General features: G+C 43.0%; 3 protein-coding genes across 4 annotated transcripts; all 3 read left to right on the forward strand.

Moving 5' to 3' along the window:
* The first annotated feature begins 225 nt into the window (after window positions 1-225).
* LOC108084774 (GPN-loop GTPase 2) lies at window positions 226-1,348 on the forward strand. The gene has a single exon (XM_017181094.2). The coding sequence runs from the start codon at window positions 310-312 to the stop codon at window positions 1,222-1,224; it is 915 nt and encodes a 304-aa protein (XP_017036583.1). The 5' UTR covers window positions 226-309; the 3' UTR covers window positions 1,225-1,348.
* Window positions 1,349-3,918: 2,570 nt separating this feature from the next.
* LOC108084776 (membrane-associated progesterone receptor component 1) lies at window positions 3,919-4,542 on the forward strand. The gene has a single exon (XM_017181096.2). The coding sequence runs from the start codon at window positions 3,919-3,921 to the stop codon at window positions 4,540-4,542; it is 624 nt and encodes a 207-aa protein (XP_017036585.1).
* A 3,285-nt stretch (window positions 4,543-7,827) lies between these two features.
* Window positions 7,828-23,784, forward strand: Hml (hemolectin). Of its 2 annotated transcripts, XM_017181080.2 has the most exons (27): window positions 7,828-8,111; window positions 9,452-9,547; window positions 9,627-9,713; window positions 9,773-9,820; window positions 9,880-10,275; window positions 10,329-10,456; window positions 10,511-10,606; window positions 10,687-10,884; window positions 10,947-11,113; window positions 11,173-11,330; window positions 11,386-11,540; window positions 11,600-12,202; window positions 12,258-13,376; window positions 13,436-14,329; window positions 14,386-14,934; window positions 15,175-16,497; window positions 16,612-16,687; window positions 16,745-16,994; window positions 17,054-17,801; window positions 18,079-18,564; window positions 18,641-19,147; window positions 19,213-19,696; window positions 20,650-22,427; window positions 22,489-22,704; window positions 22,763-23,218; window positions 23,273-23,529; window positions 23,586-23,784. In XM_017181080.2, the coding sequence occupies exons 1-27, from the start codon at window positions 8,005-8,007 to the stop codon at window positions 23,712-23,714; spliced, it is 11,511 nt and encodes a 3,836-aa protein (XP_017036569.1). In that variant the 5' UTR covers window positions 7,828-8,004; the 3' UTR covers window positions 23,715-23,784. The 2 variants fall into 2 exon arrangements, with proteins under 2 accessions (XP_017036569.1, XP_070141127.1); XM_070285026.1 differs by lacking the exons at window positions 16,745-16,994; window positions 17,054-17,801; window positions 18,079-18,564; ... (5 more) ...; window positions 23,273-23,529; window positions 23,586-23,784 and having other exon boundaries at window positions 16,571-16,687.
* The last annotated feature ends 53 nt before the right edge of the window (window positions 23,785-23,837 follow it).

The raw sequence follows: 23,837 nt of genomic DNA on the forward strand, positions 1-23,837 counted from the left end.
GCCGACCTTCTCGATAACATATACCATCCGGCTCAGAAGTATATACTATAAAAATCATTTTATAATAATTAAATACCTGGGGTATTTTACAAAACTAATGTCTTATAAATAACTAGAGAGATTTTCGCAGCTAGGTTTTATATGCATACGTAATTTAATTTAGTCAAAAATGAGTAGTAGTATTATGGGTATTGCACGCAAATGTATTGTGAATTAGTATATTCATTAGAGATACCGCATAAATTTATCGTTATCGACGCAGCACCCTGTTTATTTCCCTATTGTTTACGTTTTTATCTGCCGGGCGAAATGATGAGTACATCCGCAAAAGTAGAGAATCCCCGCTATGGTCAGCTGATCATTGGCCCACCGGGATCCGGCAAAACAACCTATTGCGCTGAAGCTCTCAAGTTCTACCGTGAGCTTGGGCGACAAGTGGGCGTTGTGAACCTGGACCCGGCCAACGACAACATGGGCTACGAGCCAGTGCTCAGTGTGGTAGAGCTAATTACTGTAGACGAATGCATGGAGCACCTGCAGCTGGGACCCAATGGAGCGCTGATGCACTGCGCCGAGTACCTGGCGGAGCACCTAGAGGACTGGCTGCTACCAGCTCTCCGCAGGCTAGGTGCCACCCACAACTATTTTCTGTTTGATTGCCCGGGCCAGATAGAGCTCTATACGCATCACAGTGCCATGGCTCGGGTGTTCGAAAGACTGGAGCGGGAGCGGTACAGCTTGGTTACCGTTAACCTAATCGACTCTCACTACTGTTCGGAACCGGCAAAGTTCATTGCCACGCTCCTGATGGCACTCAACACGATGCTGCGCATGAGCCTGCCTCACGTTAATGTGCTATCAAAGGCCGATCTGCTGCGGAAGCACGAGACCAAGCTGCACTTCAACGTAGACTTCTACGCGGACGTCCTGGACCTGAAATATCTGCTGGACAAATTGGACGACGACCCTGCCATGCGCAAATACCATAAGCTGAATGAAGCCATTTGCTCTACTGTCGAGGACTATGCGCTGGTCTCCTTCCAGCTGCTGGACGCGTTCAGCACAGACAGCATGCTGCGCCTGCGAAACCACATCGACAAGGCCAACGGCTATGTCTATAAGGCGGGCGAGGAGCAAACGGTCAACTCACTGTTGGCATGCGCAGTGGGAGCGGAGGCAGAGGCGGCACGTCAGCAACAAGATGTTCAGCCTTATGTGGAATAGAAATGCTGGGATACTCGTACATCAAGAATACCTTTGTAAATCTATCCATACAAACCCAGCTGTGATAAAGATTGGAGAATGCCAAGACAAAACAATAAAATGCATACTGTAAATGAGTAAATTATTACTATTTTTTTGCATTATTGTATTTCACGAGGAAGGTCAACTTTCCCATTCATTTACCCTCTACATAAGCTTTGGAACGGCCTGGATCAGTCAACTATATAATACACGCCTGCAGATACTGATTTATCTGCATCCGACACCCGGTTCCAGCTTATCTACAGTGGCTCAGCTTATTTCAACCAGACCTAAAAATTTAAACGCACAATGTCTTAGGTTTAAAGATTATATTTATACACATTCCTTATTTGTATTTTTTATTTTTGTTAAAATTAAAAACGAATAAACAACGACAAAAAATGCCACTGTTTATTTTAACCAGGAACATACATACTTTAAACTTAACGCTTATTGACTTCAAATAATATAGTTAGTATTTGGTATGACCACCTTTATTGTCCACAATCATTTTAAGTCCTTTTGGCTTCGAATCCACCAACTTTAATTGGTTTCTGGGGCTATTTTTATCAACTCTTCGGCCAACGACTCTATCAGGTCCTTTTTGTTGGATATTTTCCGTTTTCGGATGTTTTTATATAAAACTCCCCACAAATTGTCAATGACATTAATTTCGGGTGACTGTACTAGGGACTGTGTAACGTGCGGGCATTTCCAATAAAGCCAAGCTTGACTTATGTTTTGTAATTGTCCTTCTCAAATACCCAGATCTTTCACGCTTTCAAACAAATTATTGCTTCAAAATCTCGAGGTATTGAGTGTTTTCTTTGGTTCAAAAAACTCCAGTTCCCAACACCTGCTGCCGACATACATGTCCAACCATAACGCTTCCCCGCCGTGCCTAATTGTAGCTTTCAAATTCTTAGAGTGCATATTAAAAAAACGTTGGAGGGGATTTTTAGTGTTGGAACATATTCTCGAACGAGTCAATGTTAAATATATTTGGAGAAAGCAAAATACAGAGCTCCACACAGTCGTTCCATGTGTTTTTGTGAAATGTTATGGAGCTTGTCGCCAAATTTTGGGCATTTTGAGGTCGCGTTCGATGTCCTGGTTTTCAAGTACCAAGAGCTCCAGAATTTTTTTCTCCCGTAGTATCCTTATCTCTTTGATATTACTTTTTGCAGCAATGCCATATACTTATGTATATGAAGACCATAGAATAGGCTGGGGGACCTTGCAGCCAAGCGACAGTTTATTGCGAAATGGAATGAGCCGCGACATCCTTAGTTCTGAATGGTAAGCATTTCAAATATTTAAATAAATTAAATATTTTTACTGCTAGAATCAGTGAGTTTAAATCAGGGATCGCATATAAGATTTATGACTTGAAAAATAATATAAAATTTATGTAACAACTTCTTTATTAAAATTTAAAAAAAAGAGTTAAAACGTAATTAAAAAACAAAAATTGGTTATTAAAGTTTATTTTTTTTTTTTAACTCCTACAAAAAAGTTAAGTTTTTCAAAATTTTTTGGTATACAGAAAAAATGGTAGAACGAAAAAATCAAGAATATTTTTCTTGATTTTTTCGATGTGGTGGATTAAAATTTTTAAGTACGATTCGGGGTTAGACGGTCGAGTTAATCCCGTTTCGGGATTAAATGACAAATTAAGCCTAAAAATTCTTGAATCAATCCCATTTCGGGATTAAAATTACCAATTAAGCCTAAAAATTCTTGAATCAATCGCGTTTCGGGATTAAAATGACAAAATGAGCGTAAGAATTCTTGAATTAATCTCATTTTGGGATTATAGAGGCATAATAAGCCAAAACATTCTTGAATTAAGCCTAAATATTCTTAAAAATTTGGTGAGAGCAGCAAATCTATTTTTAGCTCAGAGAGAGATAAAGGGATACACATATTTTTGCTCTTTCCTTGAAACTGTATGTATTCGCGTTCCCGACATTAGCTTTTGATTTGATTCAGTGGCCCAGTTGGTAAGCGGACGGTCTGTGATTTCTGAGACATGGGTTCGAATCCCGACCGAGAACTAGGAAAAGTAAGTTTAAGTCGCTTTTAATAAGATTTATACATTAATATAATTAATTTAATAACCATTTGTAGCTTTATAATTACAGATTTAAATAAAAACTTCTTTCACTTCTCACTAAGAACTTTAGAGGGATTAAATCAAGGATTTTTGGGATTAAAATAGTTAAGAATTTCGGGGACTAAATCGAGAAAACAAATTTTTTTTTTTTTAAATTAAATTTAAATTTAAATTTTTAAATTAAAATTTTTAAATTAAAATTTAAGAATGTTTGAGATTAAATTAAGAAAAATTGGGATTGAAATTTTTAAGGTTAGCGGGATTGAATCAAGAATTTTCGAGATTGAAAAAATTAAGTATGTTCGTTCTTATATTAAGAAAATCCGACCTTAGCTCGAAATCATGCCCACTTGGGATTGATTTTGGCGACTTTATCCCGGATTTTTTTTTCTGTGTACGCAAAATTAAAAAGAGAATAGTAGGCGAATCAGAAACTTCAACTAGAAGAAATGGAAAAAATCACGTTGAGAAGTTTATTTGATCAGAGTATTTTGTAAGGCCACTCAGAAAGCGTGAATAATATTTATCTATTTCGTTAACAAGTTGTCAGTCAAAAGATGTCGGGCAAAGCCAAGGCCGTGGATCAGAGTTTGCCATGGTATTCCTTCATCTCCAACGCCATCAAGGACACGCCGTTAGATGTGACACTCCTGGTCGTCTCGGCTTTCGTCTTCTATAAGGTGGTAAGCCTAACCCGTCGGCGTCGTCAGCGCCGCCATCGTGAACAGCAGCTTATGGGGCCGGGCCCGATCTCCTTGGAGCCAGGTGGCGGTGGGCAGAAGGAGGAGCTCTCTCCACTACGCAGCGACTTTACGGTGGCCGAGCTGCGCGAATACAATGGAACTCGGGAGGATGGTCGTATTCTGGTGGCCATAAACTTTAGTATTTACGATGTGTCCCGATCCAAACACTATTACGGACGCAATGGCGTTTATCCAAACTATGCCGGACGCGATATTTCGCGAAACTTGATCAATTTCTCAGTGGAGACGAATGAGAGCGAAGAGTTTGACGACTTTAGCGACCTTTCAATTAGTCAAATGAGCACTTTGAGGGAATGGGATCAGCAGTTCAGGGAGAAATACCCATTGGTTGGAAAGCTTCTGCGCGAAGGCGAGCTACATACCAACTATGAGGACGAGGATGAGGAGGCGGAGCAAGAAATGCATCGGAATCAATAAATATTATTTCGCTAATAAAATTATTTTTGGTCAAATGTAGTAAATAAACAATATCCATTATCCATATTCTAATTTATGAATAACTAGAAGAACTAGAAGCGAAGGTAAAGTTTATGCCAGTTCACTGGAAAGGACCTATTTCGGTCAAGTGCAAGAAAGAAAGAAAGCTAACTTCGGCACGCCAAAGTTTGTATACCTTTGCAGATTGTACTTAGATCATTAAGAATCGTTCCGTTTTGACATATATACATAGCAGTTGGGATATATAGAAGACTATATGCAAAATTTCATTCATTTTGCGTAAAAACAGACAGACAGACATGGCTAGATCGACTCGGCTGTTGATGCTGATCAAGAATATATATGGGCATTTCCACAGAAAGGTCCAACGCGGCCAAAAAACTAAAACTTCTCTAAAATTTTTTTTTTCCAACATAGTAACATTAGGAAAAGGCCAATTGATTAAATTTGAAGGGGTTTATCATATTCTAAAACAAATTTCGAAATATTCGAATGCATATTCGCGCAGACACGATTTTTCATTATTTTGATGATAAAAATGGGCCTGTTTTCTTTTGATAATTACATCCAAACCGAGGCATTATGCTTTGACTGTTGTTTACTAACATCACTAGAAGAATGCAAAGAGTCGAAATAAAATGGATATATGCTCTTCCAATTTACTTATAATACTAAAAATTACATGCAAAGTATGATGATAAAAAATGTCGCGTGCGACATGTCGCGTTCCAATCTGATTAAAATTAAATAAAAAATGAACTACGCTATATTTCTGCTTGTAAATTAAAGCATATGAAAGTGACATTATTGCATTACCTTTAGAAATTTGTTTCATTAAAATAGTCTCTGCCGTTTCGCTGAAATCAGTGTTTAAACAGCTCGCCGCGAAAGTGACTTCTGTTTTTGTCGCGTGCGAATCCTTCAGTTTTTTTAAATTTTCTTAAAATTGAGCAAACACTCAAAATCAACATTTGCACCAATTATAGTCCTAGGTAAGAGCTATAAGTTAACATTTATAAAAAAAAAAAAGAAATGTACCATACTTTTTTTGATTGAATGCGTACGAATGTCGCGTGCGACATTTTGGAAATGCCCATATGTATAGTATGTTATAGGGTCGGAAAGGTCTCCTTCACTGCGTTGCAAACTTCTGACTGAAATTATAATACCCTGCAAGGGTATACAAATCGTACGAAAAATATAACAAAAATATATGTATACAAATTCATTACATAATAATGGACATCGTGAAAATGTGATACCCAGTAAACTAAAAATGAAAGTGAAAAAATTTAAATGTAAAAACACGGAACTTTTATGATACAGTACTCCGATTTTATAGATTATGTATTTAAAAACTTACCGTAATTTTAGACTCTTACAAAACAGTTATATCTCAAAGACCCAGAGGGCTTTACGACACTATATTTTTATATTATATGAGTACTCTTAGCGAGTCCAGAAAATGTTTGTTGTTTGCAATCTAAAAATCGAAGTAGTCTTTACTAAAAACTTCTCAGGTCGCTGATGACTTTGGAATTTTTAAATTGGTTCGTAGCAACAGCATAAATTTTAGCCCTTTAAAATTAATGGATTTGGTTTTGTAACTTGTATATAAAGTGGAAAATATGCTAAAGATACCAAACCGACGCAAGATGCCCCTGCCATCACAACTACCTCGGATAACCAACATAGAGCGGCCAACTCCAGGAAAGAAACTCAATCCCTTAAAGTTGTCTTCCGTTCAACCGCAGCCCTTAGTAGCAGGACCCAGTCCACACCTACCCGAAATATCTGAATTGAATGAACGCTTATTAGATATTCAGAAGCGAGTCGCTGAGTGGAAGGGCAAACATGTAAAATAGGAATTTAATCCAAATTATGTTCTCCGAAAAGTTTATAGTTCGCGAGATTACTTACCTATGTACATAACTCTACTTAGCTAAGTTACTAACAAATAAAGTTACATTCATGGTAATATAAAAGTTAAGTTCCCATTTTCAGCTAAGAAACTTTATAACATGCTTCCCCTGGATTGAAATCTAGCAGCGGCTTTAAGAAGCATCATTTTCCTAACTAGCTCGCTTAAGGGTCCATTCTGGTTAGTTGGGCCAAAAAAATAGACAATTTTCAGGAATTTTTTGTGGACCAAGGAAAAAACATAGAAAGTTCAAACTTGTCATATATATTTATCATAGTTTAAAGATGATTTAGCATAAATTTCAAAAATTTTATAGCATGTCCTGAAGCAGGACACAGGGCGACGTAAGCCCATGCCCAAAAAAGGAACCCCTCTGGCGACCATTCTGCAGGACGTAAAAATCGATTGAAACAAAAAATTCAAAAATGTTCTTGTTAAGTATGAATGTGGTAATGGAATAGGCTACTTTTATCAAAATTTAATAAAAAATAAGAAAATGGCGGCGCCTCAAAAAATTTTTTTCGTTTTTTTGAAAAATATCTTCACTTTTTTGTTGAAAAAAAATCCAATGTTTAAGCTATCAATATAATTGTAGACTATTCCATGGACACGTTAATTACGCGTATTTAAAAAAAAAAAACATTAAGATTCGGCAAAAACTGACTGAGATATTATGGTCGCCAGCCCGAAAAATGTAGTTTTCCAGAAAACGCGTTTAAAGTTTTATGTTTGCTCTGTAACTGCTTTGAGTCGGCCGGTTCGGAGGCTCATAACATTTAAACTATTACGTATTTCGATTTGCCCTTTTAGTATGATATTCAAGACACTTAAAGCTATCGAAAAGTGCAAAAAAAAAACCAGAATGGAGAACTTTCGAATCACAGGCGAGTTATCCTTTGTAACGGCAAAAATGTCGCTAAAATGACAATGTATAAGAAATTTCGCTTTCTGGATTTGAACTGAAATTCAAGTTCATTGCCAGCCAACGAATGCTTATTATGATTATTTCATTCAAGGGCTTTTCGCTGACCAGATAAATTGAATGGCGACTTATCCAGTGACTGGGGCCATTCAACAAAGTTATGCCCCTCTCGGACTGCTGTAAAGTTATGACATAAGCTACGGGAAGTGGCATTATCACGCAGGAATTACCCTCAGCCTTAACTTGGCACAGTTTTGATATATTCGCGATGCTAATTTAAGCTCGGCAAAGTCGATTCGCGGATTCCAGATAGGCCGTGGATTCGCCTCTAACGTTTGATAAGGTTTTCGGACGGCGTCGACTGAGGGCCTATAAAAGCTGCTCACCCTAGTTGGCAATTTCAGTCGCAGTCATACTTTTAATTTGTGAACATTAAAAAACACTTCGGATTTAAAACTGTTTTTGTGTATATTCGGTCACCAGCTTAGGAATATAAATGTCCTGGAAGTGATGTGTTACCACAAGTGATCCTAGCAGGATACATCAGTATCCTCCTTTGGAAATATAATTTGACAGGAGGACAATATTATTTGCCAAAATGAGGCAGAAAGTGATTTATTTGTGTGTGTGGATAGTGCTGATCTCTCAAGTGTGGTCTGAGGATGGCGACTTTATAATGAACGATGAGGATGACGAGGATCTTAAGTAAGGAAGAAGTTTATCGGTGCAGACATTGCAGTGAAAATAAGTTTAAAATATAATAAAAAGGACACACAAACATTTTACAATTATTTTTAAAAGCTTCCGGAATATTTAATAGCCTTTTTAAATGTCCTGAAATCGGCTCCTCTGATAAATCGTGGCTTTTTATTGATTTTTTTTTTTAAATAATTACTAAATTGAATTTAAATATACGATTCATTTACAATATAGTCGTTTTGAATAAATATTTTGAAGCTACTTTTTGCATCTAAATACTGAAAATAAAACATACATTAAAGATTCTGTGTCGACCGTTTTCGATGCGTTTTAGGAGTTACTTAGGATTTCCCCCTTTTAATTCGAGTAAATGTTTGAAGACTCCAAAGAGTGTAATTATTATTCCGATTATTATAAAAGTTTTATCTAACTGATTACATTGTGCATTAAAAATGCTAATAGTTTTTGAGTGATTAAATTAAGCAATAATAATTCGCAGATATGGCTTGAAATGGAGCATGACCAAGATAGGATGTATTTTTATTCAAATAAATAGTAAACATTTATCTTAAAAGGAAGGTAGAGTCCTTTGACTAAATAAGATTTGTAGCCTAGGTTGTTTCCTTATAATCCTTTTACAAGGATATAAAATAAGGATATATAGGATAAGAATATATATAATAACAGCAAAATCGTACATTTAAATTGAGTTAAGAAATTTTTAGATACTAAATGAAAATCGTTAATAATTTTTGTTTAAGTTTTATTTCCACTAAAATTAAACTTATTTGTTTTTATTTCCTGTGCTTTTATTTTCTCTGAAATTATTTAATATATATGGATTAAATTCATGTTCTATTTTTATTCGGACAGAAAGAAAATTTGTGTCAAACACTCTTTTAGCTAGGGTTACTTTATACAACGATATAAAACAATATCGCCGAAAATTGTACTACATTGTACATAAGAATTGAATTTTAATTTTTTGCGATACAAATTAAAATCGTTTTTATATTATATATGTAACAGTGTTTTTCTTTGAAAATAATAATAGCGGTCCCAGCCTTAATAAATTTGTTAAGAATATGTAAGGTCCTTGTTGAATTAAACCAGCAAAAATTTTCTACGTTTTGGCAAGGAAAGTTAGTAAAAATTTAAAAGGTATTTTTAGTATACATTTGAATTTTTGTCCGTTATACGCTGAATAGAATTTCCGCTTTGGAGTACTTTTTGTGACTAGACTAGAAATTTGTATGTGACTCAGTTAAGAAATATTTGTACTGCAAGCCTGATAATAATACCATCACATTTCCCCATATTTTTGCTCAAATTATTCGCAAAATTAGCCCGCTAGTCCAAGCTGTACCCGACTCCTTCGATAAGGAAAGTGAACGCAAAGAACGCCATATCAGCTTCAACATACAACGTGCCCCCGCAGTTAGGTAATGATCATTCAGAAAAATTCGCGATAATTCGTCAAGCTCAAAACGGATATATAGCTTAAAGAACTTTTTTTTTAAGTGCCCGATATAGTTATGCTGGATCAGTAGGAGGCGCCGGAGGATATGGCGGTGGCATAAAGACATCTTCCGTGGGTGGAGGCTTTGGGTGAGTAAGCATTATAAGAGTTTTCCTTAAATGTAGCTTATAACATTCTTTCGCTGCAGGAGAGGTCTTTTAACGAAAACCCTTGGAGTCTTTGGCATTGGAAAGGGGTGGGTGATAACCATTATTTGAAGTCAGCTGCCAACAACTGAACTTCCATATTATTTAGGAATCAGGGAAACTTTTACGGAAGCGGCGCCAACTACCTGGAAGCCTTCGGCAAGTGCTCTGCCTTGCAGTTGCCGATAAACGTTCAGTCCGAGTGCCAGCATGGTGGAAGGTGTAAGGTCTTCTGTCCTTCTGGCTTCAGCTTCGCTAAGGACGTACTGGTCCTGGAGATGTTCTGCAGTAATGATGGATGGATTATAGGAAACTCGGTGTTCTCTGAAGTTCCGCCCTGCCAGGCCCAGTGCCAGCCGCCCTGTCAAAACAACGGCATTTGCCTCTCGCCCGGAAATTGTCAGTGTCCAGAGAATTACTCCGGAGCGGTGTGCCAGCAGAAGAAGTCGGTTTGTGCCTCCATTCCAAAGGCCCCGAAAAACTCAAAAGTCTCATGCAAGAACAAGTGAGTTCTCTGTCGGATGTGGAAGCAATGTGTAAACCGCACTTTCGTTGCAGTATTTGCCACGTCTCGTGCATGCGAGGGTTCCAGTTTCCAGATGGCAGTGGTATTACCAATATTGAGTGCCGCAACGGACAGTGGGTTCACACCAAGACGGGGCTCGAGAAGACTCCTGACTGTGCTCGTAAGTAGTGCCACCACAACATAAGAATTGTTCTGATTCCGACTTCGTTTTCAGCTACTTGCGAGCCAGCATGCCAGAACGGAGGCCAGTGCATAAGCTTCAATATGTGTCAATGCTCTAAGATGTTCCGCGGGGCCCACTGTCAATATAGTAAGCCAATCTTAAAATATCAGTATTCTACAACCCCCAAAACATTCTTAAAATATCTATCTAAAACATAAAATCTACAGATATTAATAGCTGCAATGTTACCAATACCAACTTTAATGGCAACTACAGATGTGCCTATGAACAGGAGGAGGCTCGCTGCACATTTACTTGTCCCCAAGTGCCGGGATTAAAGGTCCAAGGTCGGCTTGACATAGAGTACAAGTGTAGCTATCAACAGGGAAGGTATCTGCCTGAACCACTACCGAAGTGCATATTCCGTAAGTCTGTTACAGATAAGCGTACCAAATTGGGAAATTGCCTCGACAAATCACAATTGCAGCTCCTGGTTACACCATCCGCTCCAGCACGTCTACGCAGAAGGTGATACAGCAGGCGGGACATGTGTACCATGGCGGGTTGAGTGGCGAAATGGCCTACGAAATCCGAACCGAAAGGGAGAAACTCTTGGCCCTACTGGCGAAGTACAGAGACTTGGAAAGAAGAAGCGTAAGTTTTTGTTCATTTAGATTACTTTAGGTGGCCTCAATTTTAATTAAATAAATTAGGAATGGTGGTCATCGGAGGAAACTGTTGTCACACTGGGAAGTTATTCGCTGTATCAGACCAGCGAGGTAGACGTTGTCATTGACAAGACCCCCCGTCCAGCTCTTTGTACTACTTGGGGGGGTCTTAATATGAAAACATTCGATGGGCTGGTCTTTAAGTAAGTAGAAACTAATCGAAATTGAAGAAAGTATTTATGCATATATCTCCCCCAGAGCACCTTTGTCATGCTCACACACACTAATAACAGACAAAGTTTCGGGAACTTTCGACATTATCCTAAAGGCTTGTCCATATGGCTCCGGTTATGGGTGCGCTCACACCCTCAAGGTACTCTGGCAATCCGTCCTGTACACTTTCGAAAATCTGAGTAAGAGTCTACACTTCCTGTTATCTAAAAGATTAATACCCTAAATATGTAACTTTAAGATGGCACCATGCGACTATCCACTCCAGTAAAGAACCTTCCGATGCCAGTGCAGGTAATGGGTATGAAAGTGATGCCCGTAGCACAGCACGTCCAGATCGATCTGGAGTCCGTGGGACTCAAGGTAGACTGGGACCATCATCAGTACGTGTCGGTGCAGGCTGGTCCCCAGATGTGGGGCAAAGTTGGGGGTCTCTGCGGATCGCTCGACGGTGACACAAGCACTGATTTCGTCTCTAGAACGGGGAAGAAGCTGCAGACAGTCAAGGCCTTTGCCGATGCCTGGCGCGTCGAAGATAAGAGTGACATGTGTCAGGTCGAAAACAGTGCCGAGCTGGAGTTCGGCGTGGACTCGTGCGAACAGAGCAAACTGCAGAAGGCTGTAGTGGTCTGCGAGCGCCTACTGGCCAACGAGAAGTTGGGAGACTGTATCAAGCCCTTTAACTACGACGCCTTGATACGCACCTGCATGTCGGACTACTGCAACTGCGCCAACCGTGAGCATCCTGAAAGCTGCAACTGTGACGCCATCGCCATGTTGGCCAAGGAGTGTGCCTTCAAAGGCATAAAGCTGGAGCATGGATGGCGAAATCTGGAGATTTGTCGTACGTAAAATACCCAATAAATAATTAAGATCCGAGTTACAGCTTAACATTACAGCCATCAGCTGCGGATTTGGACGGGTTTACCATGCCTGCGGGCCAAATGTGGAGCCAACCTGCGAATCGAATGTTTCGGTATCACCCTCCAGGGGCACCTGTAATGAGGGCTGCTTCTGTCCAGAAGGAACGGTACAATATAAGGAGGCGTGCATAACGCGGGAGCTATGTCCGTGCTCTCTTCGCGGGAAGGAGTTTAAGCCAGAGTCCGCGATCAAGAAAAACTGCAACACATGCACCTGCAAAAATGGGCAATGGCGGTGCACAGACGACAAGTGTGGCGCTCGCTGTGGGGCAATCGGAGATCCGCATTATCAGACGTTCGATGGAAAGCGTTTTGATTTCATGGGCAAATGCTCCTACTATCTGCTGAAGACCCAAAACTTGTCGGTCGAAGCGGAGAATGTTGCTTGTTCGGGGGCTGTCTCTGAGGCAATGAACTTTGCCGCCCCTGACGACCCATCTTGCACCAAGTCGGTGACGATTCGATTTATACTGCGCGACGGAACTCCCTCTGTAATCAAGCTGGACCAGGGCCTTTCCACCATTGTCAATGACAAGCCAATTACGATGCTACCAAAGATGTTAGGCTTAGGCGAAGTGCTGATCCGTCGGGCCAGTTCGACCTTTTTAACTGTGGAATTTGCTGATGGGATTCGCGTGTGGTGGGACGGAGTATCGCGTGTATACATCGACGCTCCGCCGAGTTGGCGAGGAGAGACAAAAGGTCTCTGCGGTACATTTAACTCGAATACCCAAGATGACTTTCTAACGCCTGAGGGCGATGTGGAGACAGCAGTGGAGCCTTTTGCCGACAAGTGGCGCACGAAAGACACGTGCCAGTTTAAGGCAGAGACCCATCAAGGACCTCATCCTTGTACCCTCAATCCGGAGAGAAAAGCCCAGGCTGAGAAGCACTGTGACTGGATTCTGCAGGACATCTTCCAAGACTGCCACTTCATGGTCGAACCGGAGCAGTTCTACGAAGATTGCCTGTATGACACCTGTGCCTGTAAGGACGACCTGTCCAAGTGCTTCTGTCCCATTCTCTCGGCCTACGGAACTGAATGCATGCGTCAGGGTGTGAAAACGGGCTGGCGGATGACGGTTAAGGAGTGCTGTAAGTGCTACAAAGAATTCCCCTCCGACGAAATTTACAAAATTGGTCTTTATCTCTAGCTGTAAAATGTCCATTGGGTCAGGTGTTCGATGAGTGCGGCGATGGCTGCGCCCTCACTTGCGATGATCTGCCCAGCAAGGGCACCTGCAATCGGGAGTGCGTCGAGGGCTGTCGCTGCCCCCATGGAGAGTACATCAATGAGGAGGGCGAGTGTGTGCCGAAGCAAAGGTGCCATTGCACCTTCGACGGCATGACATTCCGGCCGGGCTACAAAGAGGTGCGTCCGGGAGAGAAGTTCCTGGACCTTTGCACCTGCTCAGATGGTGTGTGGGATTGCCAGGACGCCGAGCCGGGCGACAAAGATAAGTTTCCACCTTCGTCGGAGTTGCGTTCCAAGTGTGCCAATCAGCCTTTTGCCGAGTTCACCAAATGTGCCCCCAAGGAGCCGAAGACCTGCAAAAACATGGACAAGTACACGGCTGATTCGTCGGACTGCCTTCCGGGATGTGTTTGCATGGAGGGATACGTCTATGACACTTCCCGATCGGCCTGCGTGCTGCCCAGCAATTGCTCGTGCCACCATGCCGGGAAGAGCTACGATGATGGAGAGAAGATCAAGGAGGACTGTAACCTGTGCACGTGCCAGGCTGGCAACTGGAAGTGTTCGGATAATGGCTGCGAGTCCACATGCAGTGTCTGGGGGGATTCCCACTTCACCACCTTCGATAACCACGACTTTGACTTCCAGGGAGCCTGTGATTATGTTTTATCCAAAGGAACTTTCGACAATGGAGATGGCTTCACCATCACTATACAGAATGTACTGTGCGGCACATTAGGCGTAACTTGCTCCAAGTCTTTGGAAATCTCCTTGACTGGCCATGCAGAAGAGTCGCTGCTTCTTAGCGCGGATTCATCATATTACACTGACCCTAACAAGTCAGCCATTAAAAGTGAGTAATCAAAGTTTTAATAGGTTCCAGTCAATGACAACTTCTATTTTCTGTAGAACTCCGTGATAGTGTCAACTCGAAAGGCTTCAACTCTTTTCATATCTACAAGGCCGGCGTCTTCGTGGTTGTGGAAGTGATACCCTTGAAGTTGCAAGTAAAGTGGGACGAGGGAACACGAGTTTACGTCAAACTGGGCAACGAATGGCGCAAGAAGGTCAGTGGCTTGTGCGGCAACTATAACGGCAATGGGCAGGATGACATGCAGACTCCCTCTTTTGGCCTGGAAACGAGCCCCATGCTCTTCGGCCACGCATGGAAACTGCAACCGCATTGCTCAGCTCCAGTGGTGCCTATCGATGCCTGCAAGCAGCATCCGGAGCGCGAGACCTGGGCCCAACTGAAATGCGGAGCCCTGAAGTCGGAGCTGTTTCAGGAGTGCCACACAGAGGTACCACTGGAACGTTACTGGAAGCGGTGCATCTTTGATACGTGTGCTTGTGACCAAGGCGGCGACTGCGAGTGTTTGTGCACCGCCGTGGCCGCTTATGCCGATGCCTGTGCCAAGAAAGGCATCCACATACGCTGGAGATCGCAACATTTCTGTCGTAAGTACAGCGAGAATGCGGATAGGTATATACTTAATGGGATCTCTGAAGCTTTTAAATAACTTTTTGTGCTATGGGAATTGTGAGTTTGCACTGCAGATGCAATTCAATAATATCAAAAGTATTTCCGTATAAACACTCAAATCTCTTAAGTCAGGTTTTACATTTACAAATTGAATTATCTCACCTTAACTTTTTGCAATTCTATTTTAAGAAAAATTTGTATTATTTCATACACAGCCATGCAATGTGATCCGCATTGTTCGGACTATAAGGCCTGTACTCCGGCCTGTGCTGTGGAAACGTGTGAGAACTTCCTTGATCAGGGAATAGCCGAGCGCATGTGCAACCGAGAGAACTGTTTAGAGGGATGTCACATTAAGCCTTGCGAGGACGGATTCATTTACCTCAATGACACGTATCGGGATTGTGTGCCTAAGGCCGACTGCAAGCCAGTCTGTATGGTCAAGGAGGGAAAGACATTCTATGAAGGCGACATCACTTATTCGGATGCGTGTGCCACTTGCCGATGCTCCAAGCGCAAGGAAATCTGCAGCGGCGTCAAATGTGACGTTCCCACGACTCCGGCACATTCGGCTCCCATTATCGAGGGCTCCACGGCGTCCCCTCCCATGGCAACGCAGAATCAAACCAAGTGCGTCAAGGGATGGACTCGCTGGTGCGATAAGGACAAGGACTCCACGCACAAGAGCGTGCGGCTGAACGATGAGGAGAAGGTGCCGCGCTACGATCGTTTGGAGAACGTTTATGGCACTTGCCTGAAGCAGTACATGACCAAGGTTGAGTGCCGAGTTAAAGATACCCACGAGGCTCCAGAACAAATGGACGAGAACGTGATCTGTAATCTGGAGGAGGGCCTTAGGTGCATAGGCAAGTGCCACGACTACGAGCTGCGTGCCTTTTGCCAGTGCGATGAGGAGCCACTGGCAGAACTACCTAAGCCCACCGAGAAGCCACAGCTCGGCCTGACCTGCGATGCCGCCATTGCAGAGTATAAGGATTTCCCCGGGGACTGCCACAAGTTTCTGCATTGTCATCCCAAGGCGGATGGTGGGTGGATCTATGTGGAGAAGACCTGCGGTCCAGATCTGATGTTCAACCCCACCATGTTTATTTGCGATAACATAGCCACCGTCAAGGAGATCAAGCCCAGCTGTGAGACGAAGACAAGACTAGATCCTGAGCCGGAGCCCATTAAACAGTGTCCGGACGGCAAGGTCTGGGCATCCTGTGCAAACCAATGCGAGCACACTTGCCACTACTACGGAAGCATTCTGAAGAAGCGCGGCCTATGCCAGCCCGGCGAGCACTGCAAGCCGGGATGTGTGGATAAGCTGCGACCGGACTGTCACAAGCAGGGCAAGTTTTGGAGAGACGAGGATACTTGTGTGCATGCCGACGAATGCCCTTGCATGGATAAGGCAGAGCACTATGTGCAGCCCCACATGCCCGTTCTCGGAGAGTTTGAGGTTTGCCAGTGCATCGATAATGCTTTTACATGCGTTCCCAACAAGCAAGAATTCGTTCCTGTGGTTCCAAAAGGTTAGTTATTATCGGATTTAAATCAGGATAAGTGTAAGCTAACATTATGAACAACCAAATTATTTTTGTGTAGTGGACTTGAAAGTCATTTGATTCATTATTGGAATATTTCAGAGGGAGAGGAAATATTGCCCGTGGTCCCTATCATCCCTGTTACCCTTACTCCGCCTCTGCACTGCTCCCCGGCACGGTAAAAAATTAAATAATTCATTTAAATGCAGCTACATTAAAACTTATGTGTTTGCAGCCTTATTCCTAAGATCGACTACAATCAGCATTCCGAGCCTGATAGCATATTCAATGCAAGTTCCCAATTGGCTCCCGAGCACGGCCCCAGCATGGCTCGCCTAACTAAAAAGCATGGCAAGGGTAGCTGGTCGCCCAGCATTAATGATCAGATGCAGTATCTGGAACTGAACTTTGGCAAGCCGGAACCCTTCTATGGTATTGTCATGGCTGGAAACCCAGACTTTGACAACTATGTGACCCTTTTCAAGGTAGATTTCGCTGCGGTCGTTGGTTTGAACCTTTTTAGCAAAGTAACTTTTTTTTTCAGATCCTCCACAGTCATGATGGAACTGCCTATCATTATCTGGTGGATGACACAGATAAGCCACAAATGTTCAATGGTCCCTTAGATTCAAGGGCTCCAGTCCAGACACTTTTTAAGATACCAATCGAAGCAAGCTCGATTCGAATTTATCCACTTAAATGGCACGGCTCTATTGCCATGCGCGTGGAGCTGCTGATATGCGGAGACAAGGTGGAGTCCGAGCCAAAATCCATGTTCTCAACTCCCTCACCCATTACTGAGAGGCCAGCTCAGCTTCAAGATCAGGATTGCATCGATCTAATGGGCGTGGCAGAGGGTAAGATGTACGAGGAGCAGGTTCAGTCTAGCAGCTTGTGGCAGCAGGGTCAGCCAGCCAGGAAATCACAGCTGCTGGACCTGTTGAATATATCGACACCGCTGGCTTGGCGTCCCCTGGCTAACAGTCAAAATGAGTTCATCGAATTCGATTTCCTGGAACTGCGAAATATATCTGGCTTTATAACCAAAGGTGGTCCAGATGGTTGGGTTACAGGCTACAAAGTTATGTTCTCTAAGAAGAAGCCCACGTGGAACACAGTGCTCTCATCGAATGGACAACCGCGAATCTTTGAGGCCAACGTAGATGCTGAAACTGAGCGCAGACATCATTTCAAGAAGCCCATTTTGACGCAGTACCTTAAGATTATGCCAGCAAAATGGGAAAGAAACATTAATATGCGCATCGAACCCCTTGGATGCTTTTTGCCATACCGTAAGTCGTTATTTTTTATGATCACTAAGCTATAAATGTATGGCAATCCTTGCGATCTGCTATTAAGATTTGGGGACTTACGATATTTTACAACCTAATAGTATTATAAGTAAGGAGCTTTGGATTGTCAAAAATTGTATATCCTTGAACATTGGAATTCGTTCATAGTAGTCCTTTTAAGAATAATACTTATAAGAAAGTCTGTAAGAAAGGCAGATTGGCCTATACTGTGCAAAGCATTATTTTCTTTTAACCATCCGTATTTTTGCATCTCTAGCTGAAATCCAGCGCGTCGTTCCTGTGGACAAAGCCACGCCTACAAAATGCAATATCTGCGAAGGTGTATCCACCTCCAGTTCGAACTCCGAGTGTCAGTGTGAAGAACCTCTGTTTTGGGATGGCACTAGCTGTGTGCGGCATAATCTCTGCCCCTGTGTAGAGAACTATGTTAGTTACCCTATTGGCACTAAGTTTGAGAACTCAGCCTGCGAGGAGTGCGTCTGCGTGCTCGGCGGGCACAAGAACTGCAGGCCTAAGAATTGCGTGCCCTGTCTGGAGGCCAATCTGCGTCCGGTGATAACCAGTGACTGCAATTGTAAATGCGAGCCGTGTCCCAAGCACCAAAGACTATGCCCTTCCAGTGGGGATTGCATTCCCGAAGTTCTCTGGTGCAATGGCGTTCAGGACTGTGCAGACGATGAGGATTCCAGCTGCAGGGACTCATTCACTGTGGAGCCCGACATCCAACGGGAAAAGAATGAGAGTAAGTATAAAAGTGGAGAAATATATCATATATAGTATTTTTTAATACATCTTTACAACACGTCTTCTTGCTTCAGCTGAAGTCATTACCTGTCCCGTACCCGTCTGCCCGCCTCAGATGAAGATTAAAATTACTGAGAAAAAGCTGAGAAAAATGTCGAAGATGTTTACCTTCTCCAAACAAGTGTCGATTGTGGATGACGGAACTACCATTACGAAGACCAAGTTCATTTCGTCAAAGGAACAAATTCTGGCTATGCCAAGCCAGGAACTGGACTATCACCAGGAGGAGCTGTGTGACGAGTTCACTTGTGTACCCATTCCCAGCAAGCAGGTGGACAAGAATGAAACCATCAGCTGTGCGGAGCCAAAGTGTCCAGAGAAATACGACGTAGAACTGGATATGAGCACTTCCAAGGCAGGAGACTGCCTCAAGTATGCCTGTGTTCTTAGACCCAACAAGGACGATGTCTGCGAGATCAGCGGAAAAAGCTTCACCACCTTTGACGGCACTGTGTTTAAGTACGGACCATGCAGCCACATCCTGGCCAGAGATATTCACAACGGTAGTTGGTCTATATCCGGTAAGCATGCGTAAAGCACTATTTTTTTAGGCCATATCATTTGCATGCTTGTCTTATTTTGGCAGTCCATCAGCAATGCAACGACGAGACTCGCAGGGTCTGTCACAAAGTGATCACCATACAGGATATACAGGCTGGAAATGAGTTGATTCTCCTTCCGCATCTGAAGCTCAAGTTCAATGGATTCGAGTTCACAGTACAGCAGCTAATTAACTCGCCCATCTGCAAGGCCTCCTTCGTGGTTTCTCAGCCGGGCAAAACCCTCCTGGCCGTGTCTACAAAATACGGCTTCTGGGTGCAACTCGATGACATTGGAATCGTTAAAGTGGGCATATCCTCAAAGTTCATAAGAACTGTGGACGGTCTGTGCGGATACTACAATGGGAACCCCAAGGACGACAAGAGATCCCCGGATGGTCAGATAATTGCAAATACCGAGAGGTTCGGGGACAGTTGGTACGACAAGCGAGTGCCCAAGGATCAGTGTGGGGACCTCAAATGTTCCAGAGAGATGCAGGCTAAGGCTTTACAGCTATGTAATATCATACAGTAAGTATAGTTTTCAAATGCATTTACAGTTTACATTAATGTATAAACTGTATAATTTTAAACATACAAGAAAGGAAGCTAACTTCGGCACACCGAAGTTTGTATACCCTTGCAGATTGGTTTTGATGTTTATATTATAGATTTAAATGCTGAAAATACTCACAAAACAGAGTTTCATTAAATTTTACCTATAGTTATTATGTTTACAGTTTGACAGTTACAGTTTTACATTCCCAGCTTTACATTTTCTCCACATTTACAGATCGTTTATATGACAGCTATATGATATAGTTGTCCGATTTTCATAAAATTTTTTCCAAAATTCTGAAATAATAAAAGAAGCTTATATCTAAAAGTAGATAAGAATATGTTGAAAAACAACGAAGTTATAATTTTTTTTCTATTCATTTTCCGATCGTTCCTATGGCAGCTATAAGATATAGTCGTCTGATTTTCATAAAATTTTTACCAAAATTCTGTAATAATATAAAATGGCTATATCTCAAACATGATGCAAAAATATTGAAAAACAGCCAAGTTATAATTTTTTTTCTAAAAATTTATCGAACATTTGTATGGCAGCTATATGATATAGTCGTCCGATCCGGCCCGTTCCGACATATATAGCAGTGAGAGCATATAGAAGACTATATGCAAAGTTTCATTCAGATAGCTTTAAAACTGAGGGACTAGTTTGCGTAGAAACAGACAGACGGACAGACGGACAGACGGACAGACGGACAGACGGACAGACGGACATGGCTAGATCGACTCGGCTGCTGATGCTGATCAAGAATATATATACTTTATAGGGTCGGAAACGTCTCCTTCACTGCGTTGCAAACTTCTGACTGAAATTATAATACCCTGCAAGGGTATAAATATTGATTTGATTTGATCTGTCCCATCCCAGAGCTTTATATTAATTGACTCTATTGCTTCGTTTCTTTCAGCCATCCAACCTTTGCTCGCTGCCACAAGTCAGTCAATTATAAACAGTTCCTTAACAATTACTGTCTCGAAGCTGCTTGCGATTGCATGATGGCCAACAACGGGGATACCGGCGCGTGCAAGTGCAACATTCTAGAGAGTTTTGTAAAGAAGTGCTTGAGCGTTAATCCGTTGCTCCAATTAACTACCTGGAGAGCCGTGGCTCAGTGTGAGATCAATTGTCCAGCTCCCTTAGTGCACACGGACTGCTATAAGCGGCGTTGTGAGCCTTCCTGTGACAACGTCCATGGCGACGACTGTCCCGTGCTTCCAGATGCATGCTTTCCAGGCTGCTACTGTCCAGAAGGAACCGTGAGAAAGGAATCCAAGTGTGTGCCCATATCAGAGTGCAAGGATTGTGTGTGTAATGCCCTGGGTGCTTCCAAGTACATGACCTACGACCGTAAGCCGTTTGGCTTCAATGGAAACTGCACCTACCTGATGTCTCGAGATGTGGTGCTCCCTGGTGTGCATACATTCCAGGTGTATGCTAGCATGGATGACTGCAAGAGGCTGGGCCTGGCAACCCCGGTAAATAATGGTAGCTGTGTTAAGTCCATCCATATTATCAATGGAGACCACGTGATCCACATACAGCGTTCGCCGCAGGACCCTAAGTCCCTGCAAATCCTGGTAGATGGATTTGAAATTAAGAAAATACCGTATAAGGACAGTTGGATAAGCCTTCGTCAGGTGGTTGGCAAGGAGCTGGTACTCTCCCTTGTAGAGTCTCATGTAGAGCTGACTGTCTCTTTCGAGGGTATGATCTTTTCCTTGGGCGTGCCGAGCATCAGATACGGAAGCAAGATGGAGGGACTCTGTGGCGACTGCAATGGAAACGCCTCAAACGACCTGCAGCCCAATCCGGCAAAGAGGAAGGCTGGAGTGGACTTAATTCAGAGCTGGCAAGCGGATGAGCCCAAGCTCGGACTTGTGGAAGGATGCCTTAGCGAGGATGTGCCCAAGGAACAGTGTAAACTTTTGCCCCCGGAGAAGGATCCGTGCCTGCAATTTTACAATCCCGAGCTCTTTGGAAAGTGTCCGCTTGTCGTCGACCCTATTGCCTATGTGTCCTCCTGCCAGCAGGACATCTGCAAGCCCGGCAATACCCAGCAGGCAGTCTGCGTAGCCCTGGCAGCTTATGCCAAGGAATGCAATCAACACGGGATCTGTACTAACTGGAGAAGGCCACAGCTGTGTCCATATGAGTGCCCAATCGATATGGTCTACGAGCCGTGCGGATGCGCCAAAAACTGTGATACAATCAAAGCCATGTCGGATTATGATGCAGTGAGCCTGAAGAACCAGGCTATAATCCATACTGTGAAGAGTGATGATATGTGCCTGAGCTCGGAGCGCTTTGAGGGCTGCTTCTGTCCCGCAGGTCAAGTCATGGATAGCGGCAAGTGTGTGCCCGAAATAGCCTGTACAAAGTGTGACGATGGTTTGCATCTTCCTGGAGATAAATGGCAAAAGGATAAATGTAACGAATGCCAGTGCGACCAGAGCGGAAAGACTTCTTGTGTGGAAAAGAAATGTCAGGTCGAGGAGAACATCTGCGCCGAAAACTATAAGCCTCAAATAATCGTTAGTGAAGAGGAGTGCTGCCCCAGGTATCGATGTGTCCCAGAGCCCAAAGATCCGGCCAAAATATGCCTGGCTCCTCTGATGCCAATCTGTGGCCCCGGACAGTTCAAAAAGCAGAAAAACGATGTTAATGGCTGTCCCCAGTACATATGCGGTGAGGCTGCCTATAAAATTTAATTACTTTTCAGTTAAACCAATTTTAATATATTTTTTAGAGTGTAAACCCAAGGAAGAGTGTGAAACTTTGAAAGCACCGCGGGAGTTGCTCCCGGGCGAGAAGCTTGTAAAGATTGAGGAAGGTTGCTGCCCTAGTCAGAAGATCGTCTGTCAACCGGAGCTGTGTCCTAAGGCACCCATATCCTGTAAAGAACGATTTTATGAGGTCAAGACTACCAAGGACCCAGGGAGTTGCTGCCCCACCCATGCCTGCGGTAAGCGAAAGACACGTATTATGTATTTAAATGAAACTTAAACTGTGTGTGCTTTTAGTGCCTCCAAAGGACCTCTGTATTATTCAGTATGAACTCGACGAGTCCTCAAAATTCACTAAGCAGGTCGGTGAGAGGTGGACCCATGCCAAGGACGTTTGCAAACACGAGTCTTGTACCTACGGTCCAGATGGCAAGTCCCAGGTGGTGAGCACTCTGGAACAGTGTGTAACCGACTGCGCCCAAGGCTTCAGTTATCAGAACACAGACAAAACTAAATGCTGTGGCAAATGTGCCCAAACTGCTTGTGTTTTTGATCATAAACAGTACGAAATTAATTCGCATTGGAAATCAGCCGACAATTGCACATCATACAGCTGCCTGAAAAAGGATGATCTGGTTTTGGTTACAACCTCGCAGGAAATATGCCCGGATGTCAGTGGCTGCCTCTCTCATCTCTTGTACCAAGATGGCTGCTGTCAGCGCTGCAAGCTGGAGCCGATTGTGGCAGATAAATGTGGGTAGACTGCAAACATGGGACTTTTTCTTACTTCCCCTTTTTAATTTGCAGCGACCTGTTTGCCTGTATCCTTGGCGGAATCGCAAACCAAGGAGTTGCTTAAGTTTTCCAAGCCCGGCCACGGAAGTTGTGTCAACGCCGAACCCATTCAGGGCTTCACCGATTGCCAGGGTGCCTGTTCCTCAGGATCCAAGTACAACGCACTTACTGACATTCACGAGAAATTCTGCACGTGCTGCAACATAAAGTCATTCCAGCCGATCTCAGTGAAAATGATTTGTGAGGATGGCCATACGTTTACCCAAAAGGTATGCTGACGGCAGAACTGAATTCCTTCAAAACATAAACGATATTTCCATTGCAGCATGATATGCCCTCCAGCTGCGGATGCTCGCTGTGCTCGGAGTTTTCTGACTCCTTGATAGATGTGAGAATGCAAGCGGAAGGTCAGTCGCCGTTACTCAAGTTACTCGGCAACCACCACCAATACTAGTTCGTCCTTTTTAAGAATGGTCTTTTCATTAGGTTTAAGAATGTGAAGCATTAAAAAAAAATTATTCAAATTATTTTTCTTTCATTCATTGGATATTTCCGGAGCGGATTTTTTATTGTCATT

The sequence above is a fragment of the Drosophila kikkawai genome, chromosome 3L, assembly GCF_030179895.1.
Source record: "Drosophila kikkawai strain 14028-0561.14 chromosome 3L, DkikHiC1v2, whole genome shotgun sequence".
In the NCBI taxonomy this organism is placed as follows: Eukaryota; Metazoa; Arthropoda; class Insecta; order Diptera; family Drosophilidae; genus Drosophila; species Drosophila kikkawai.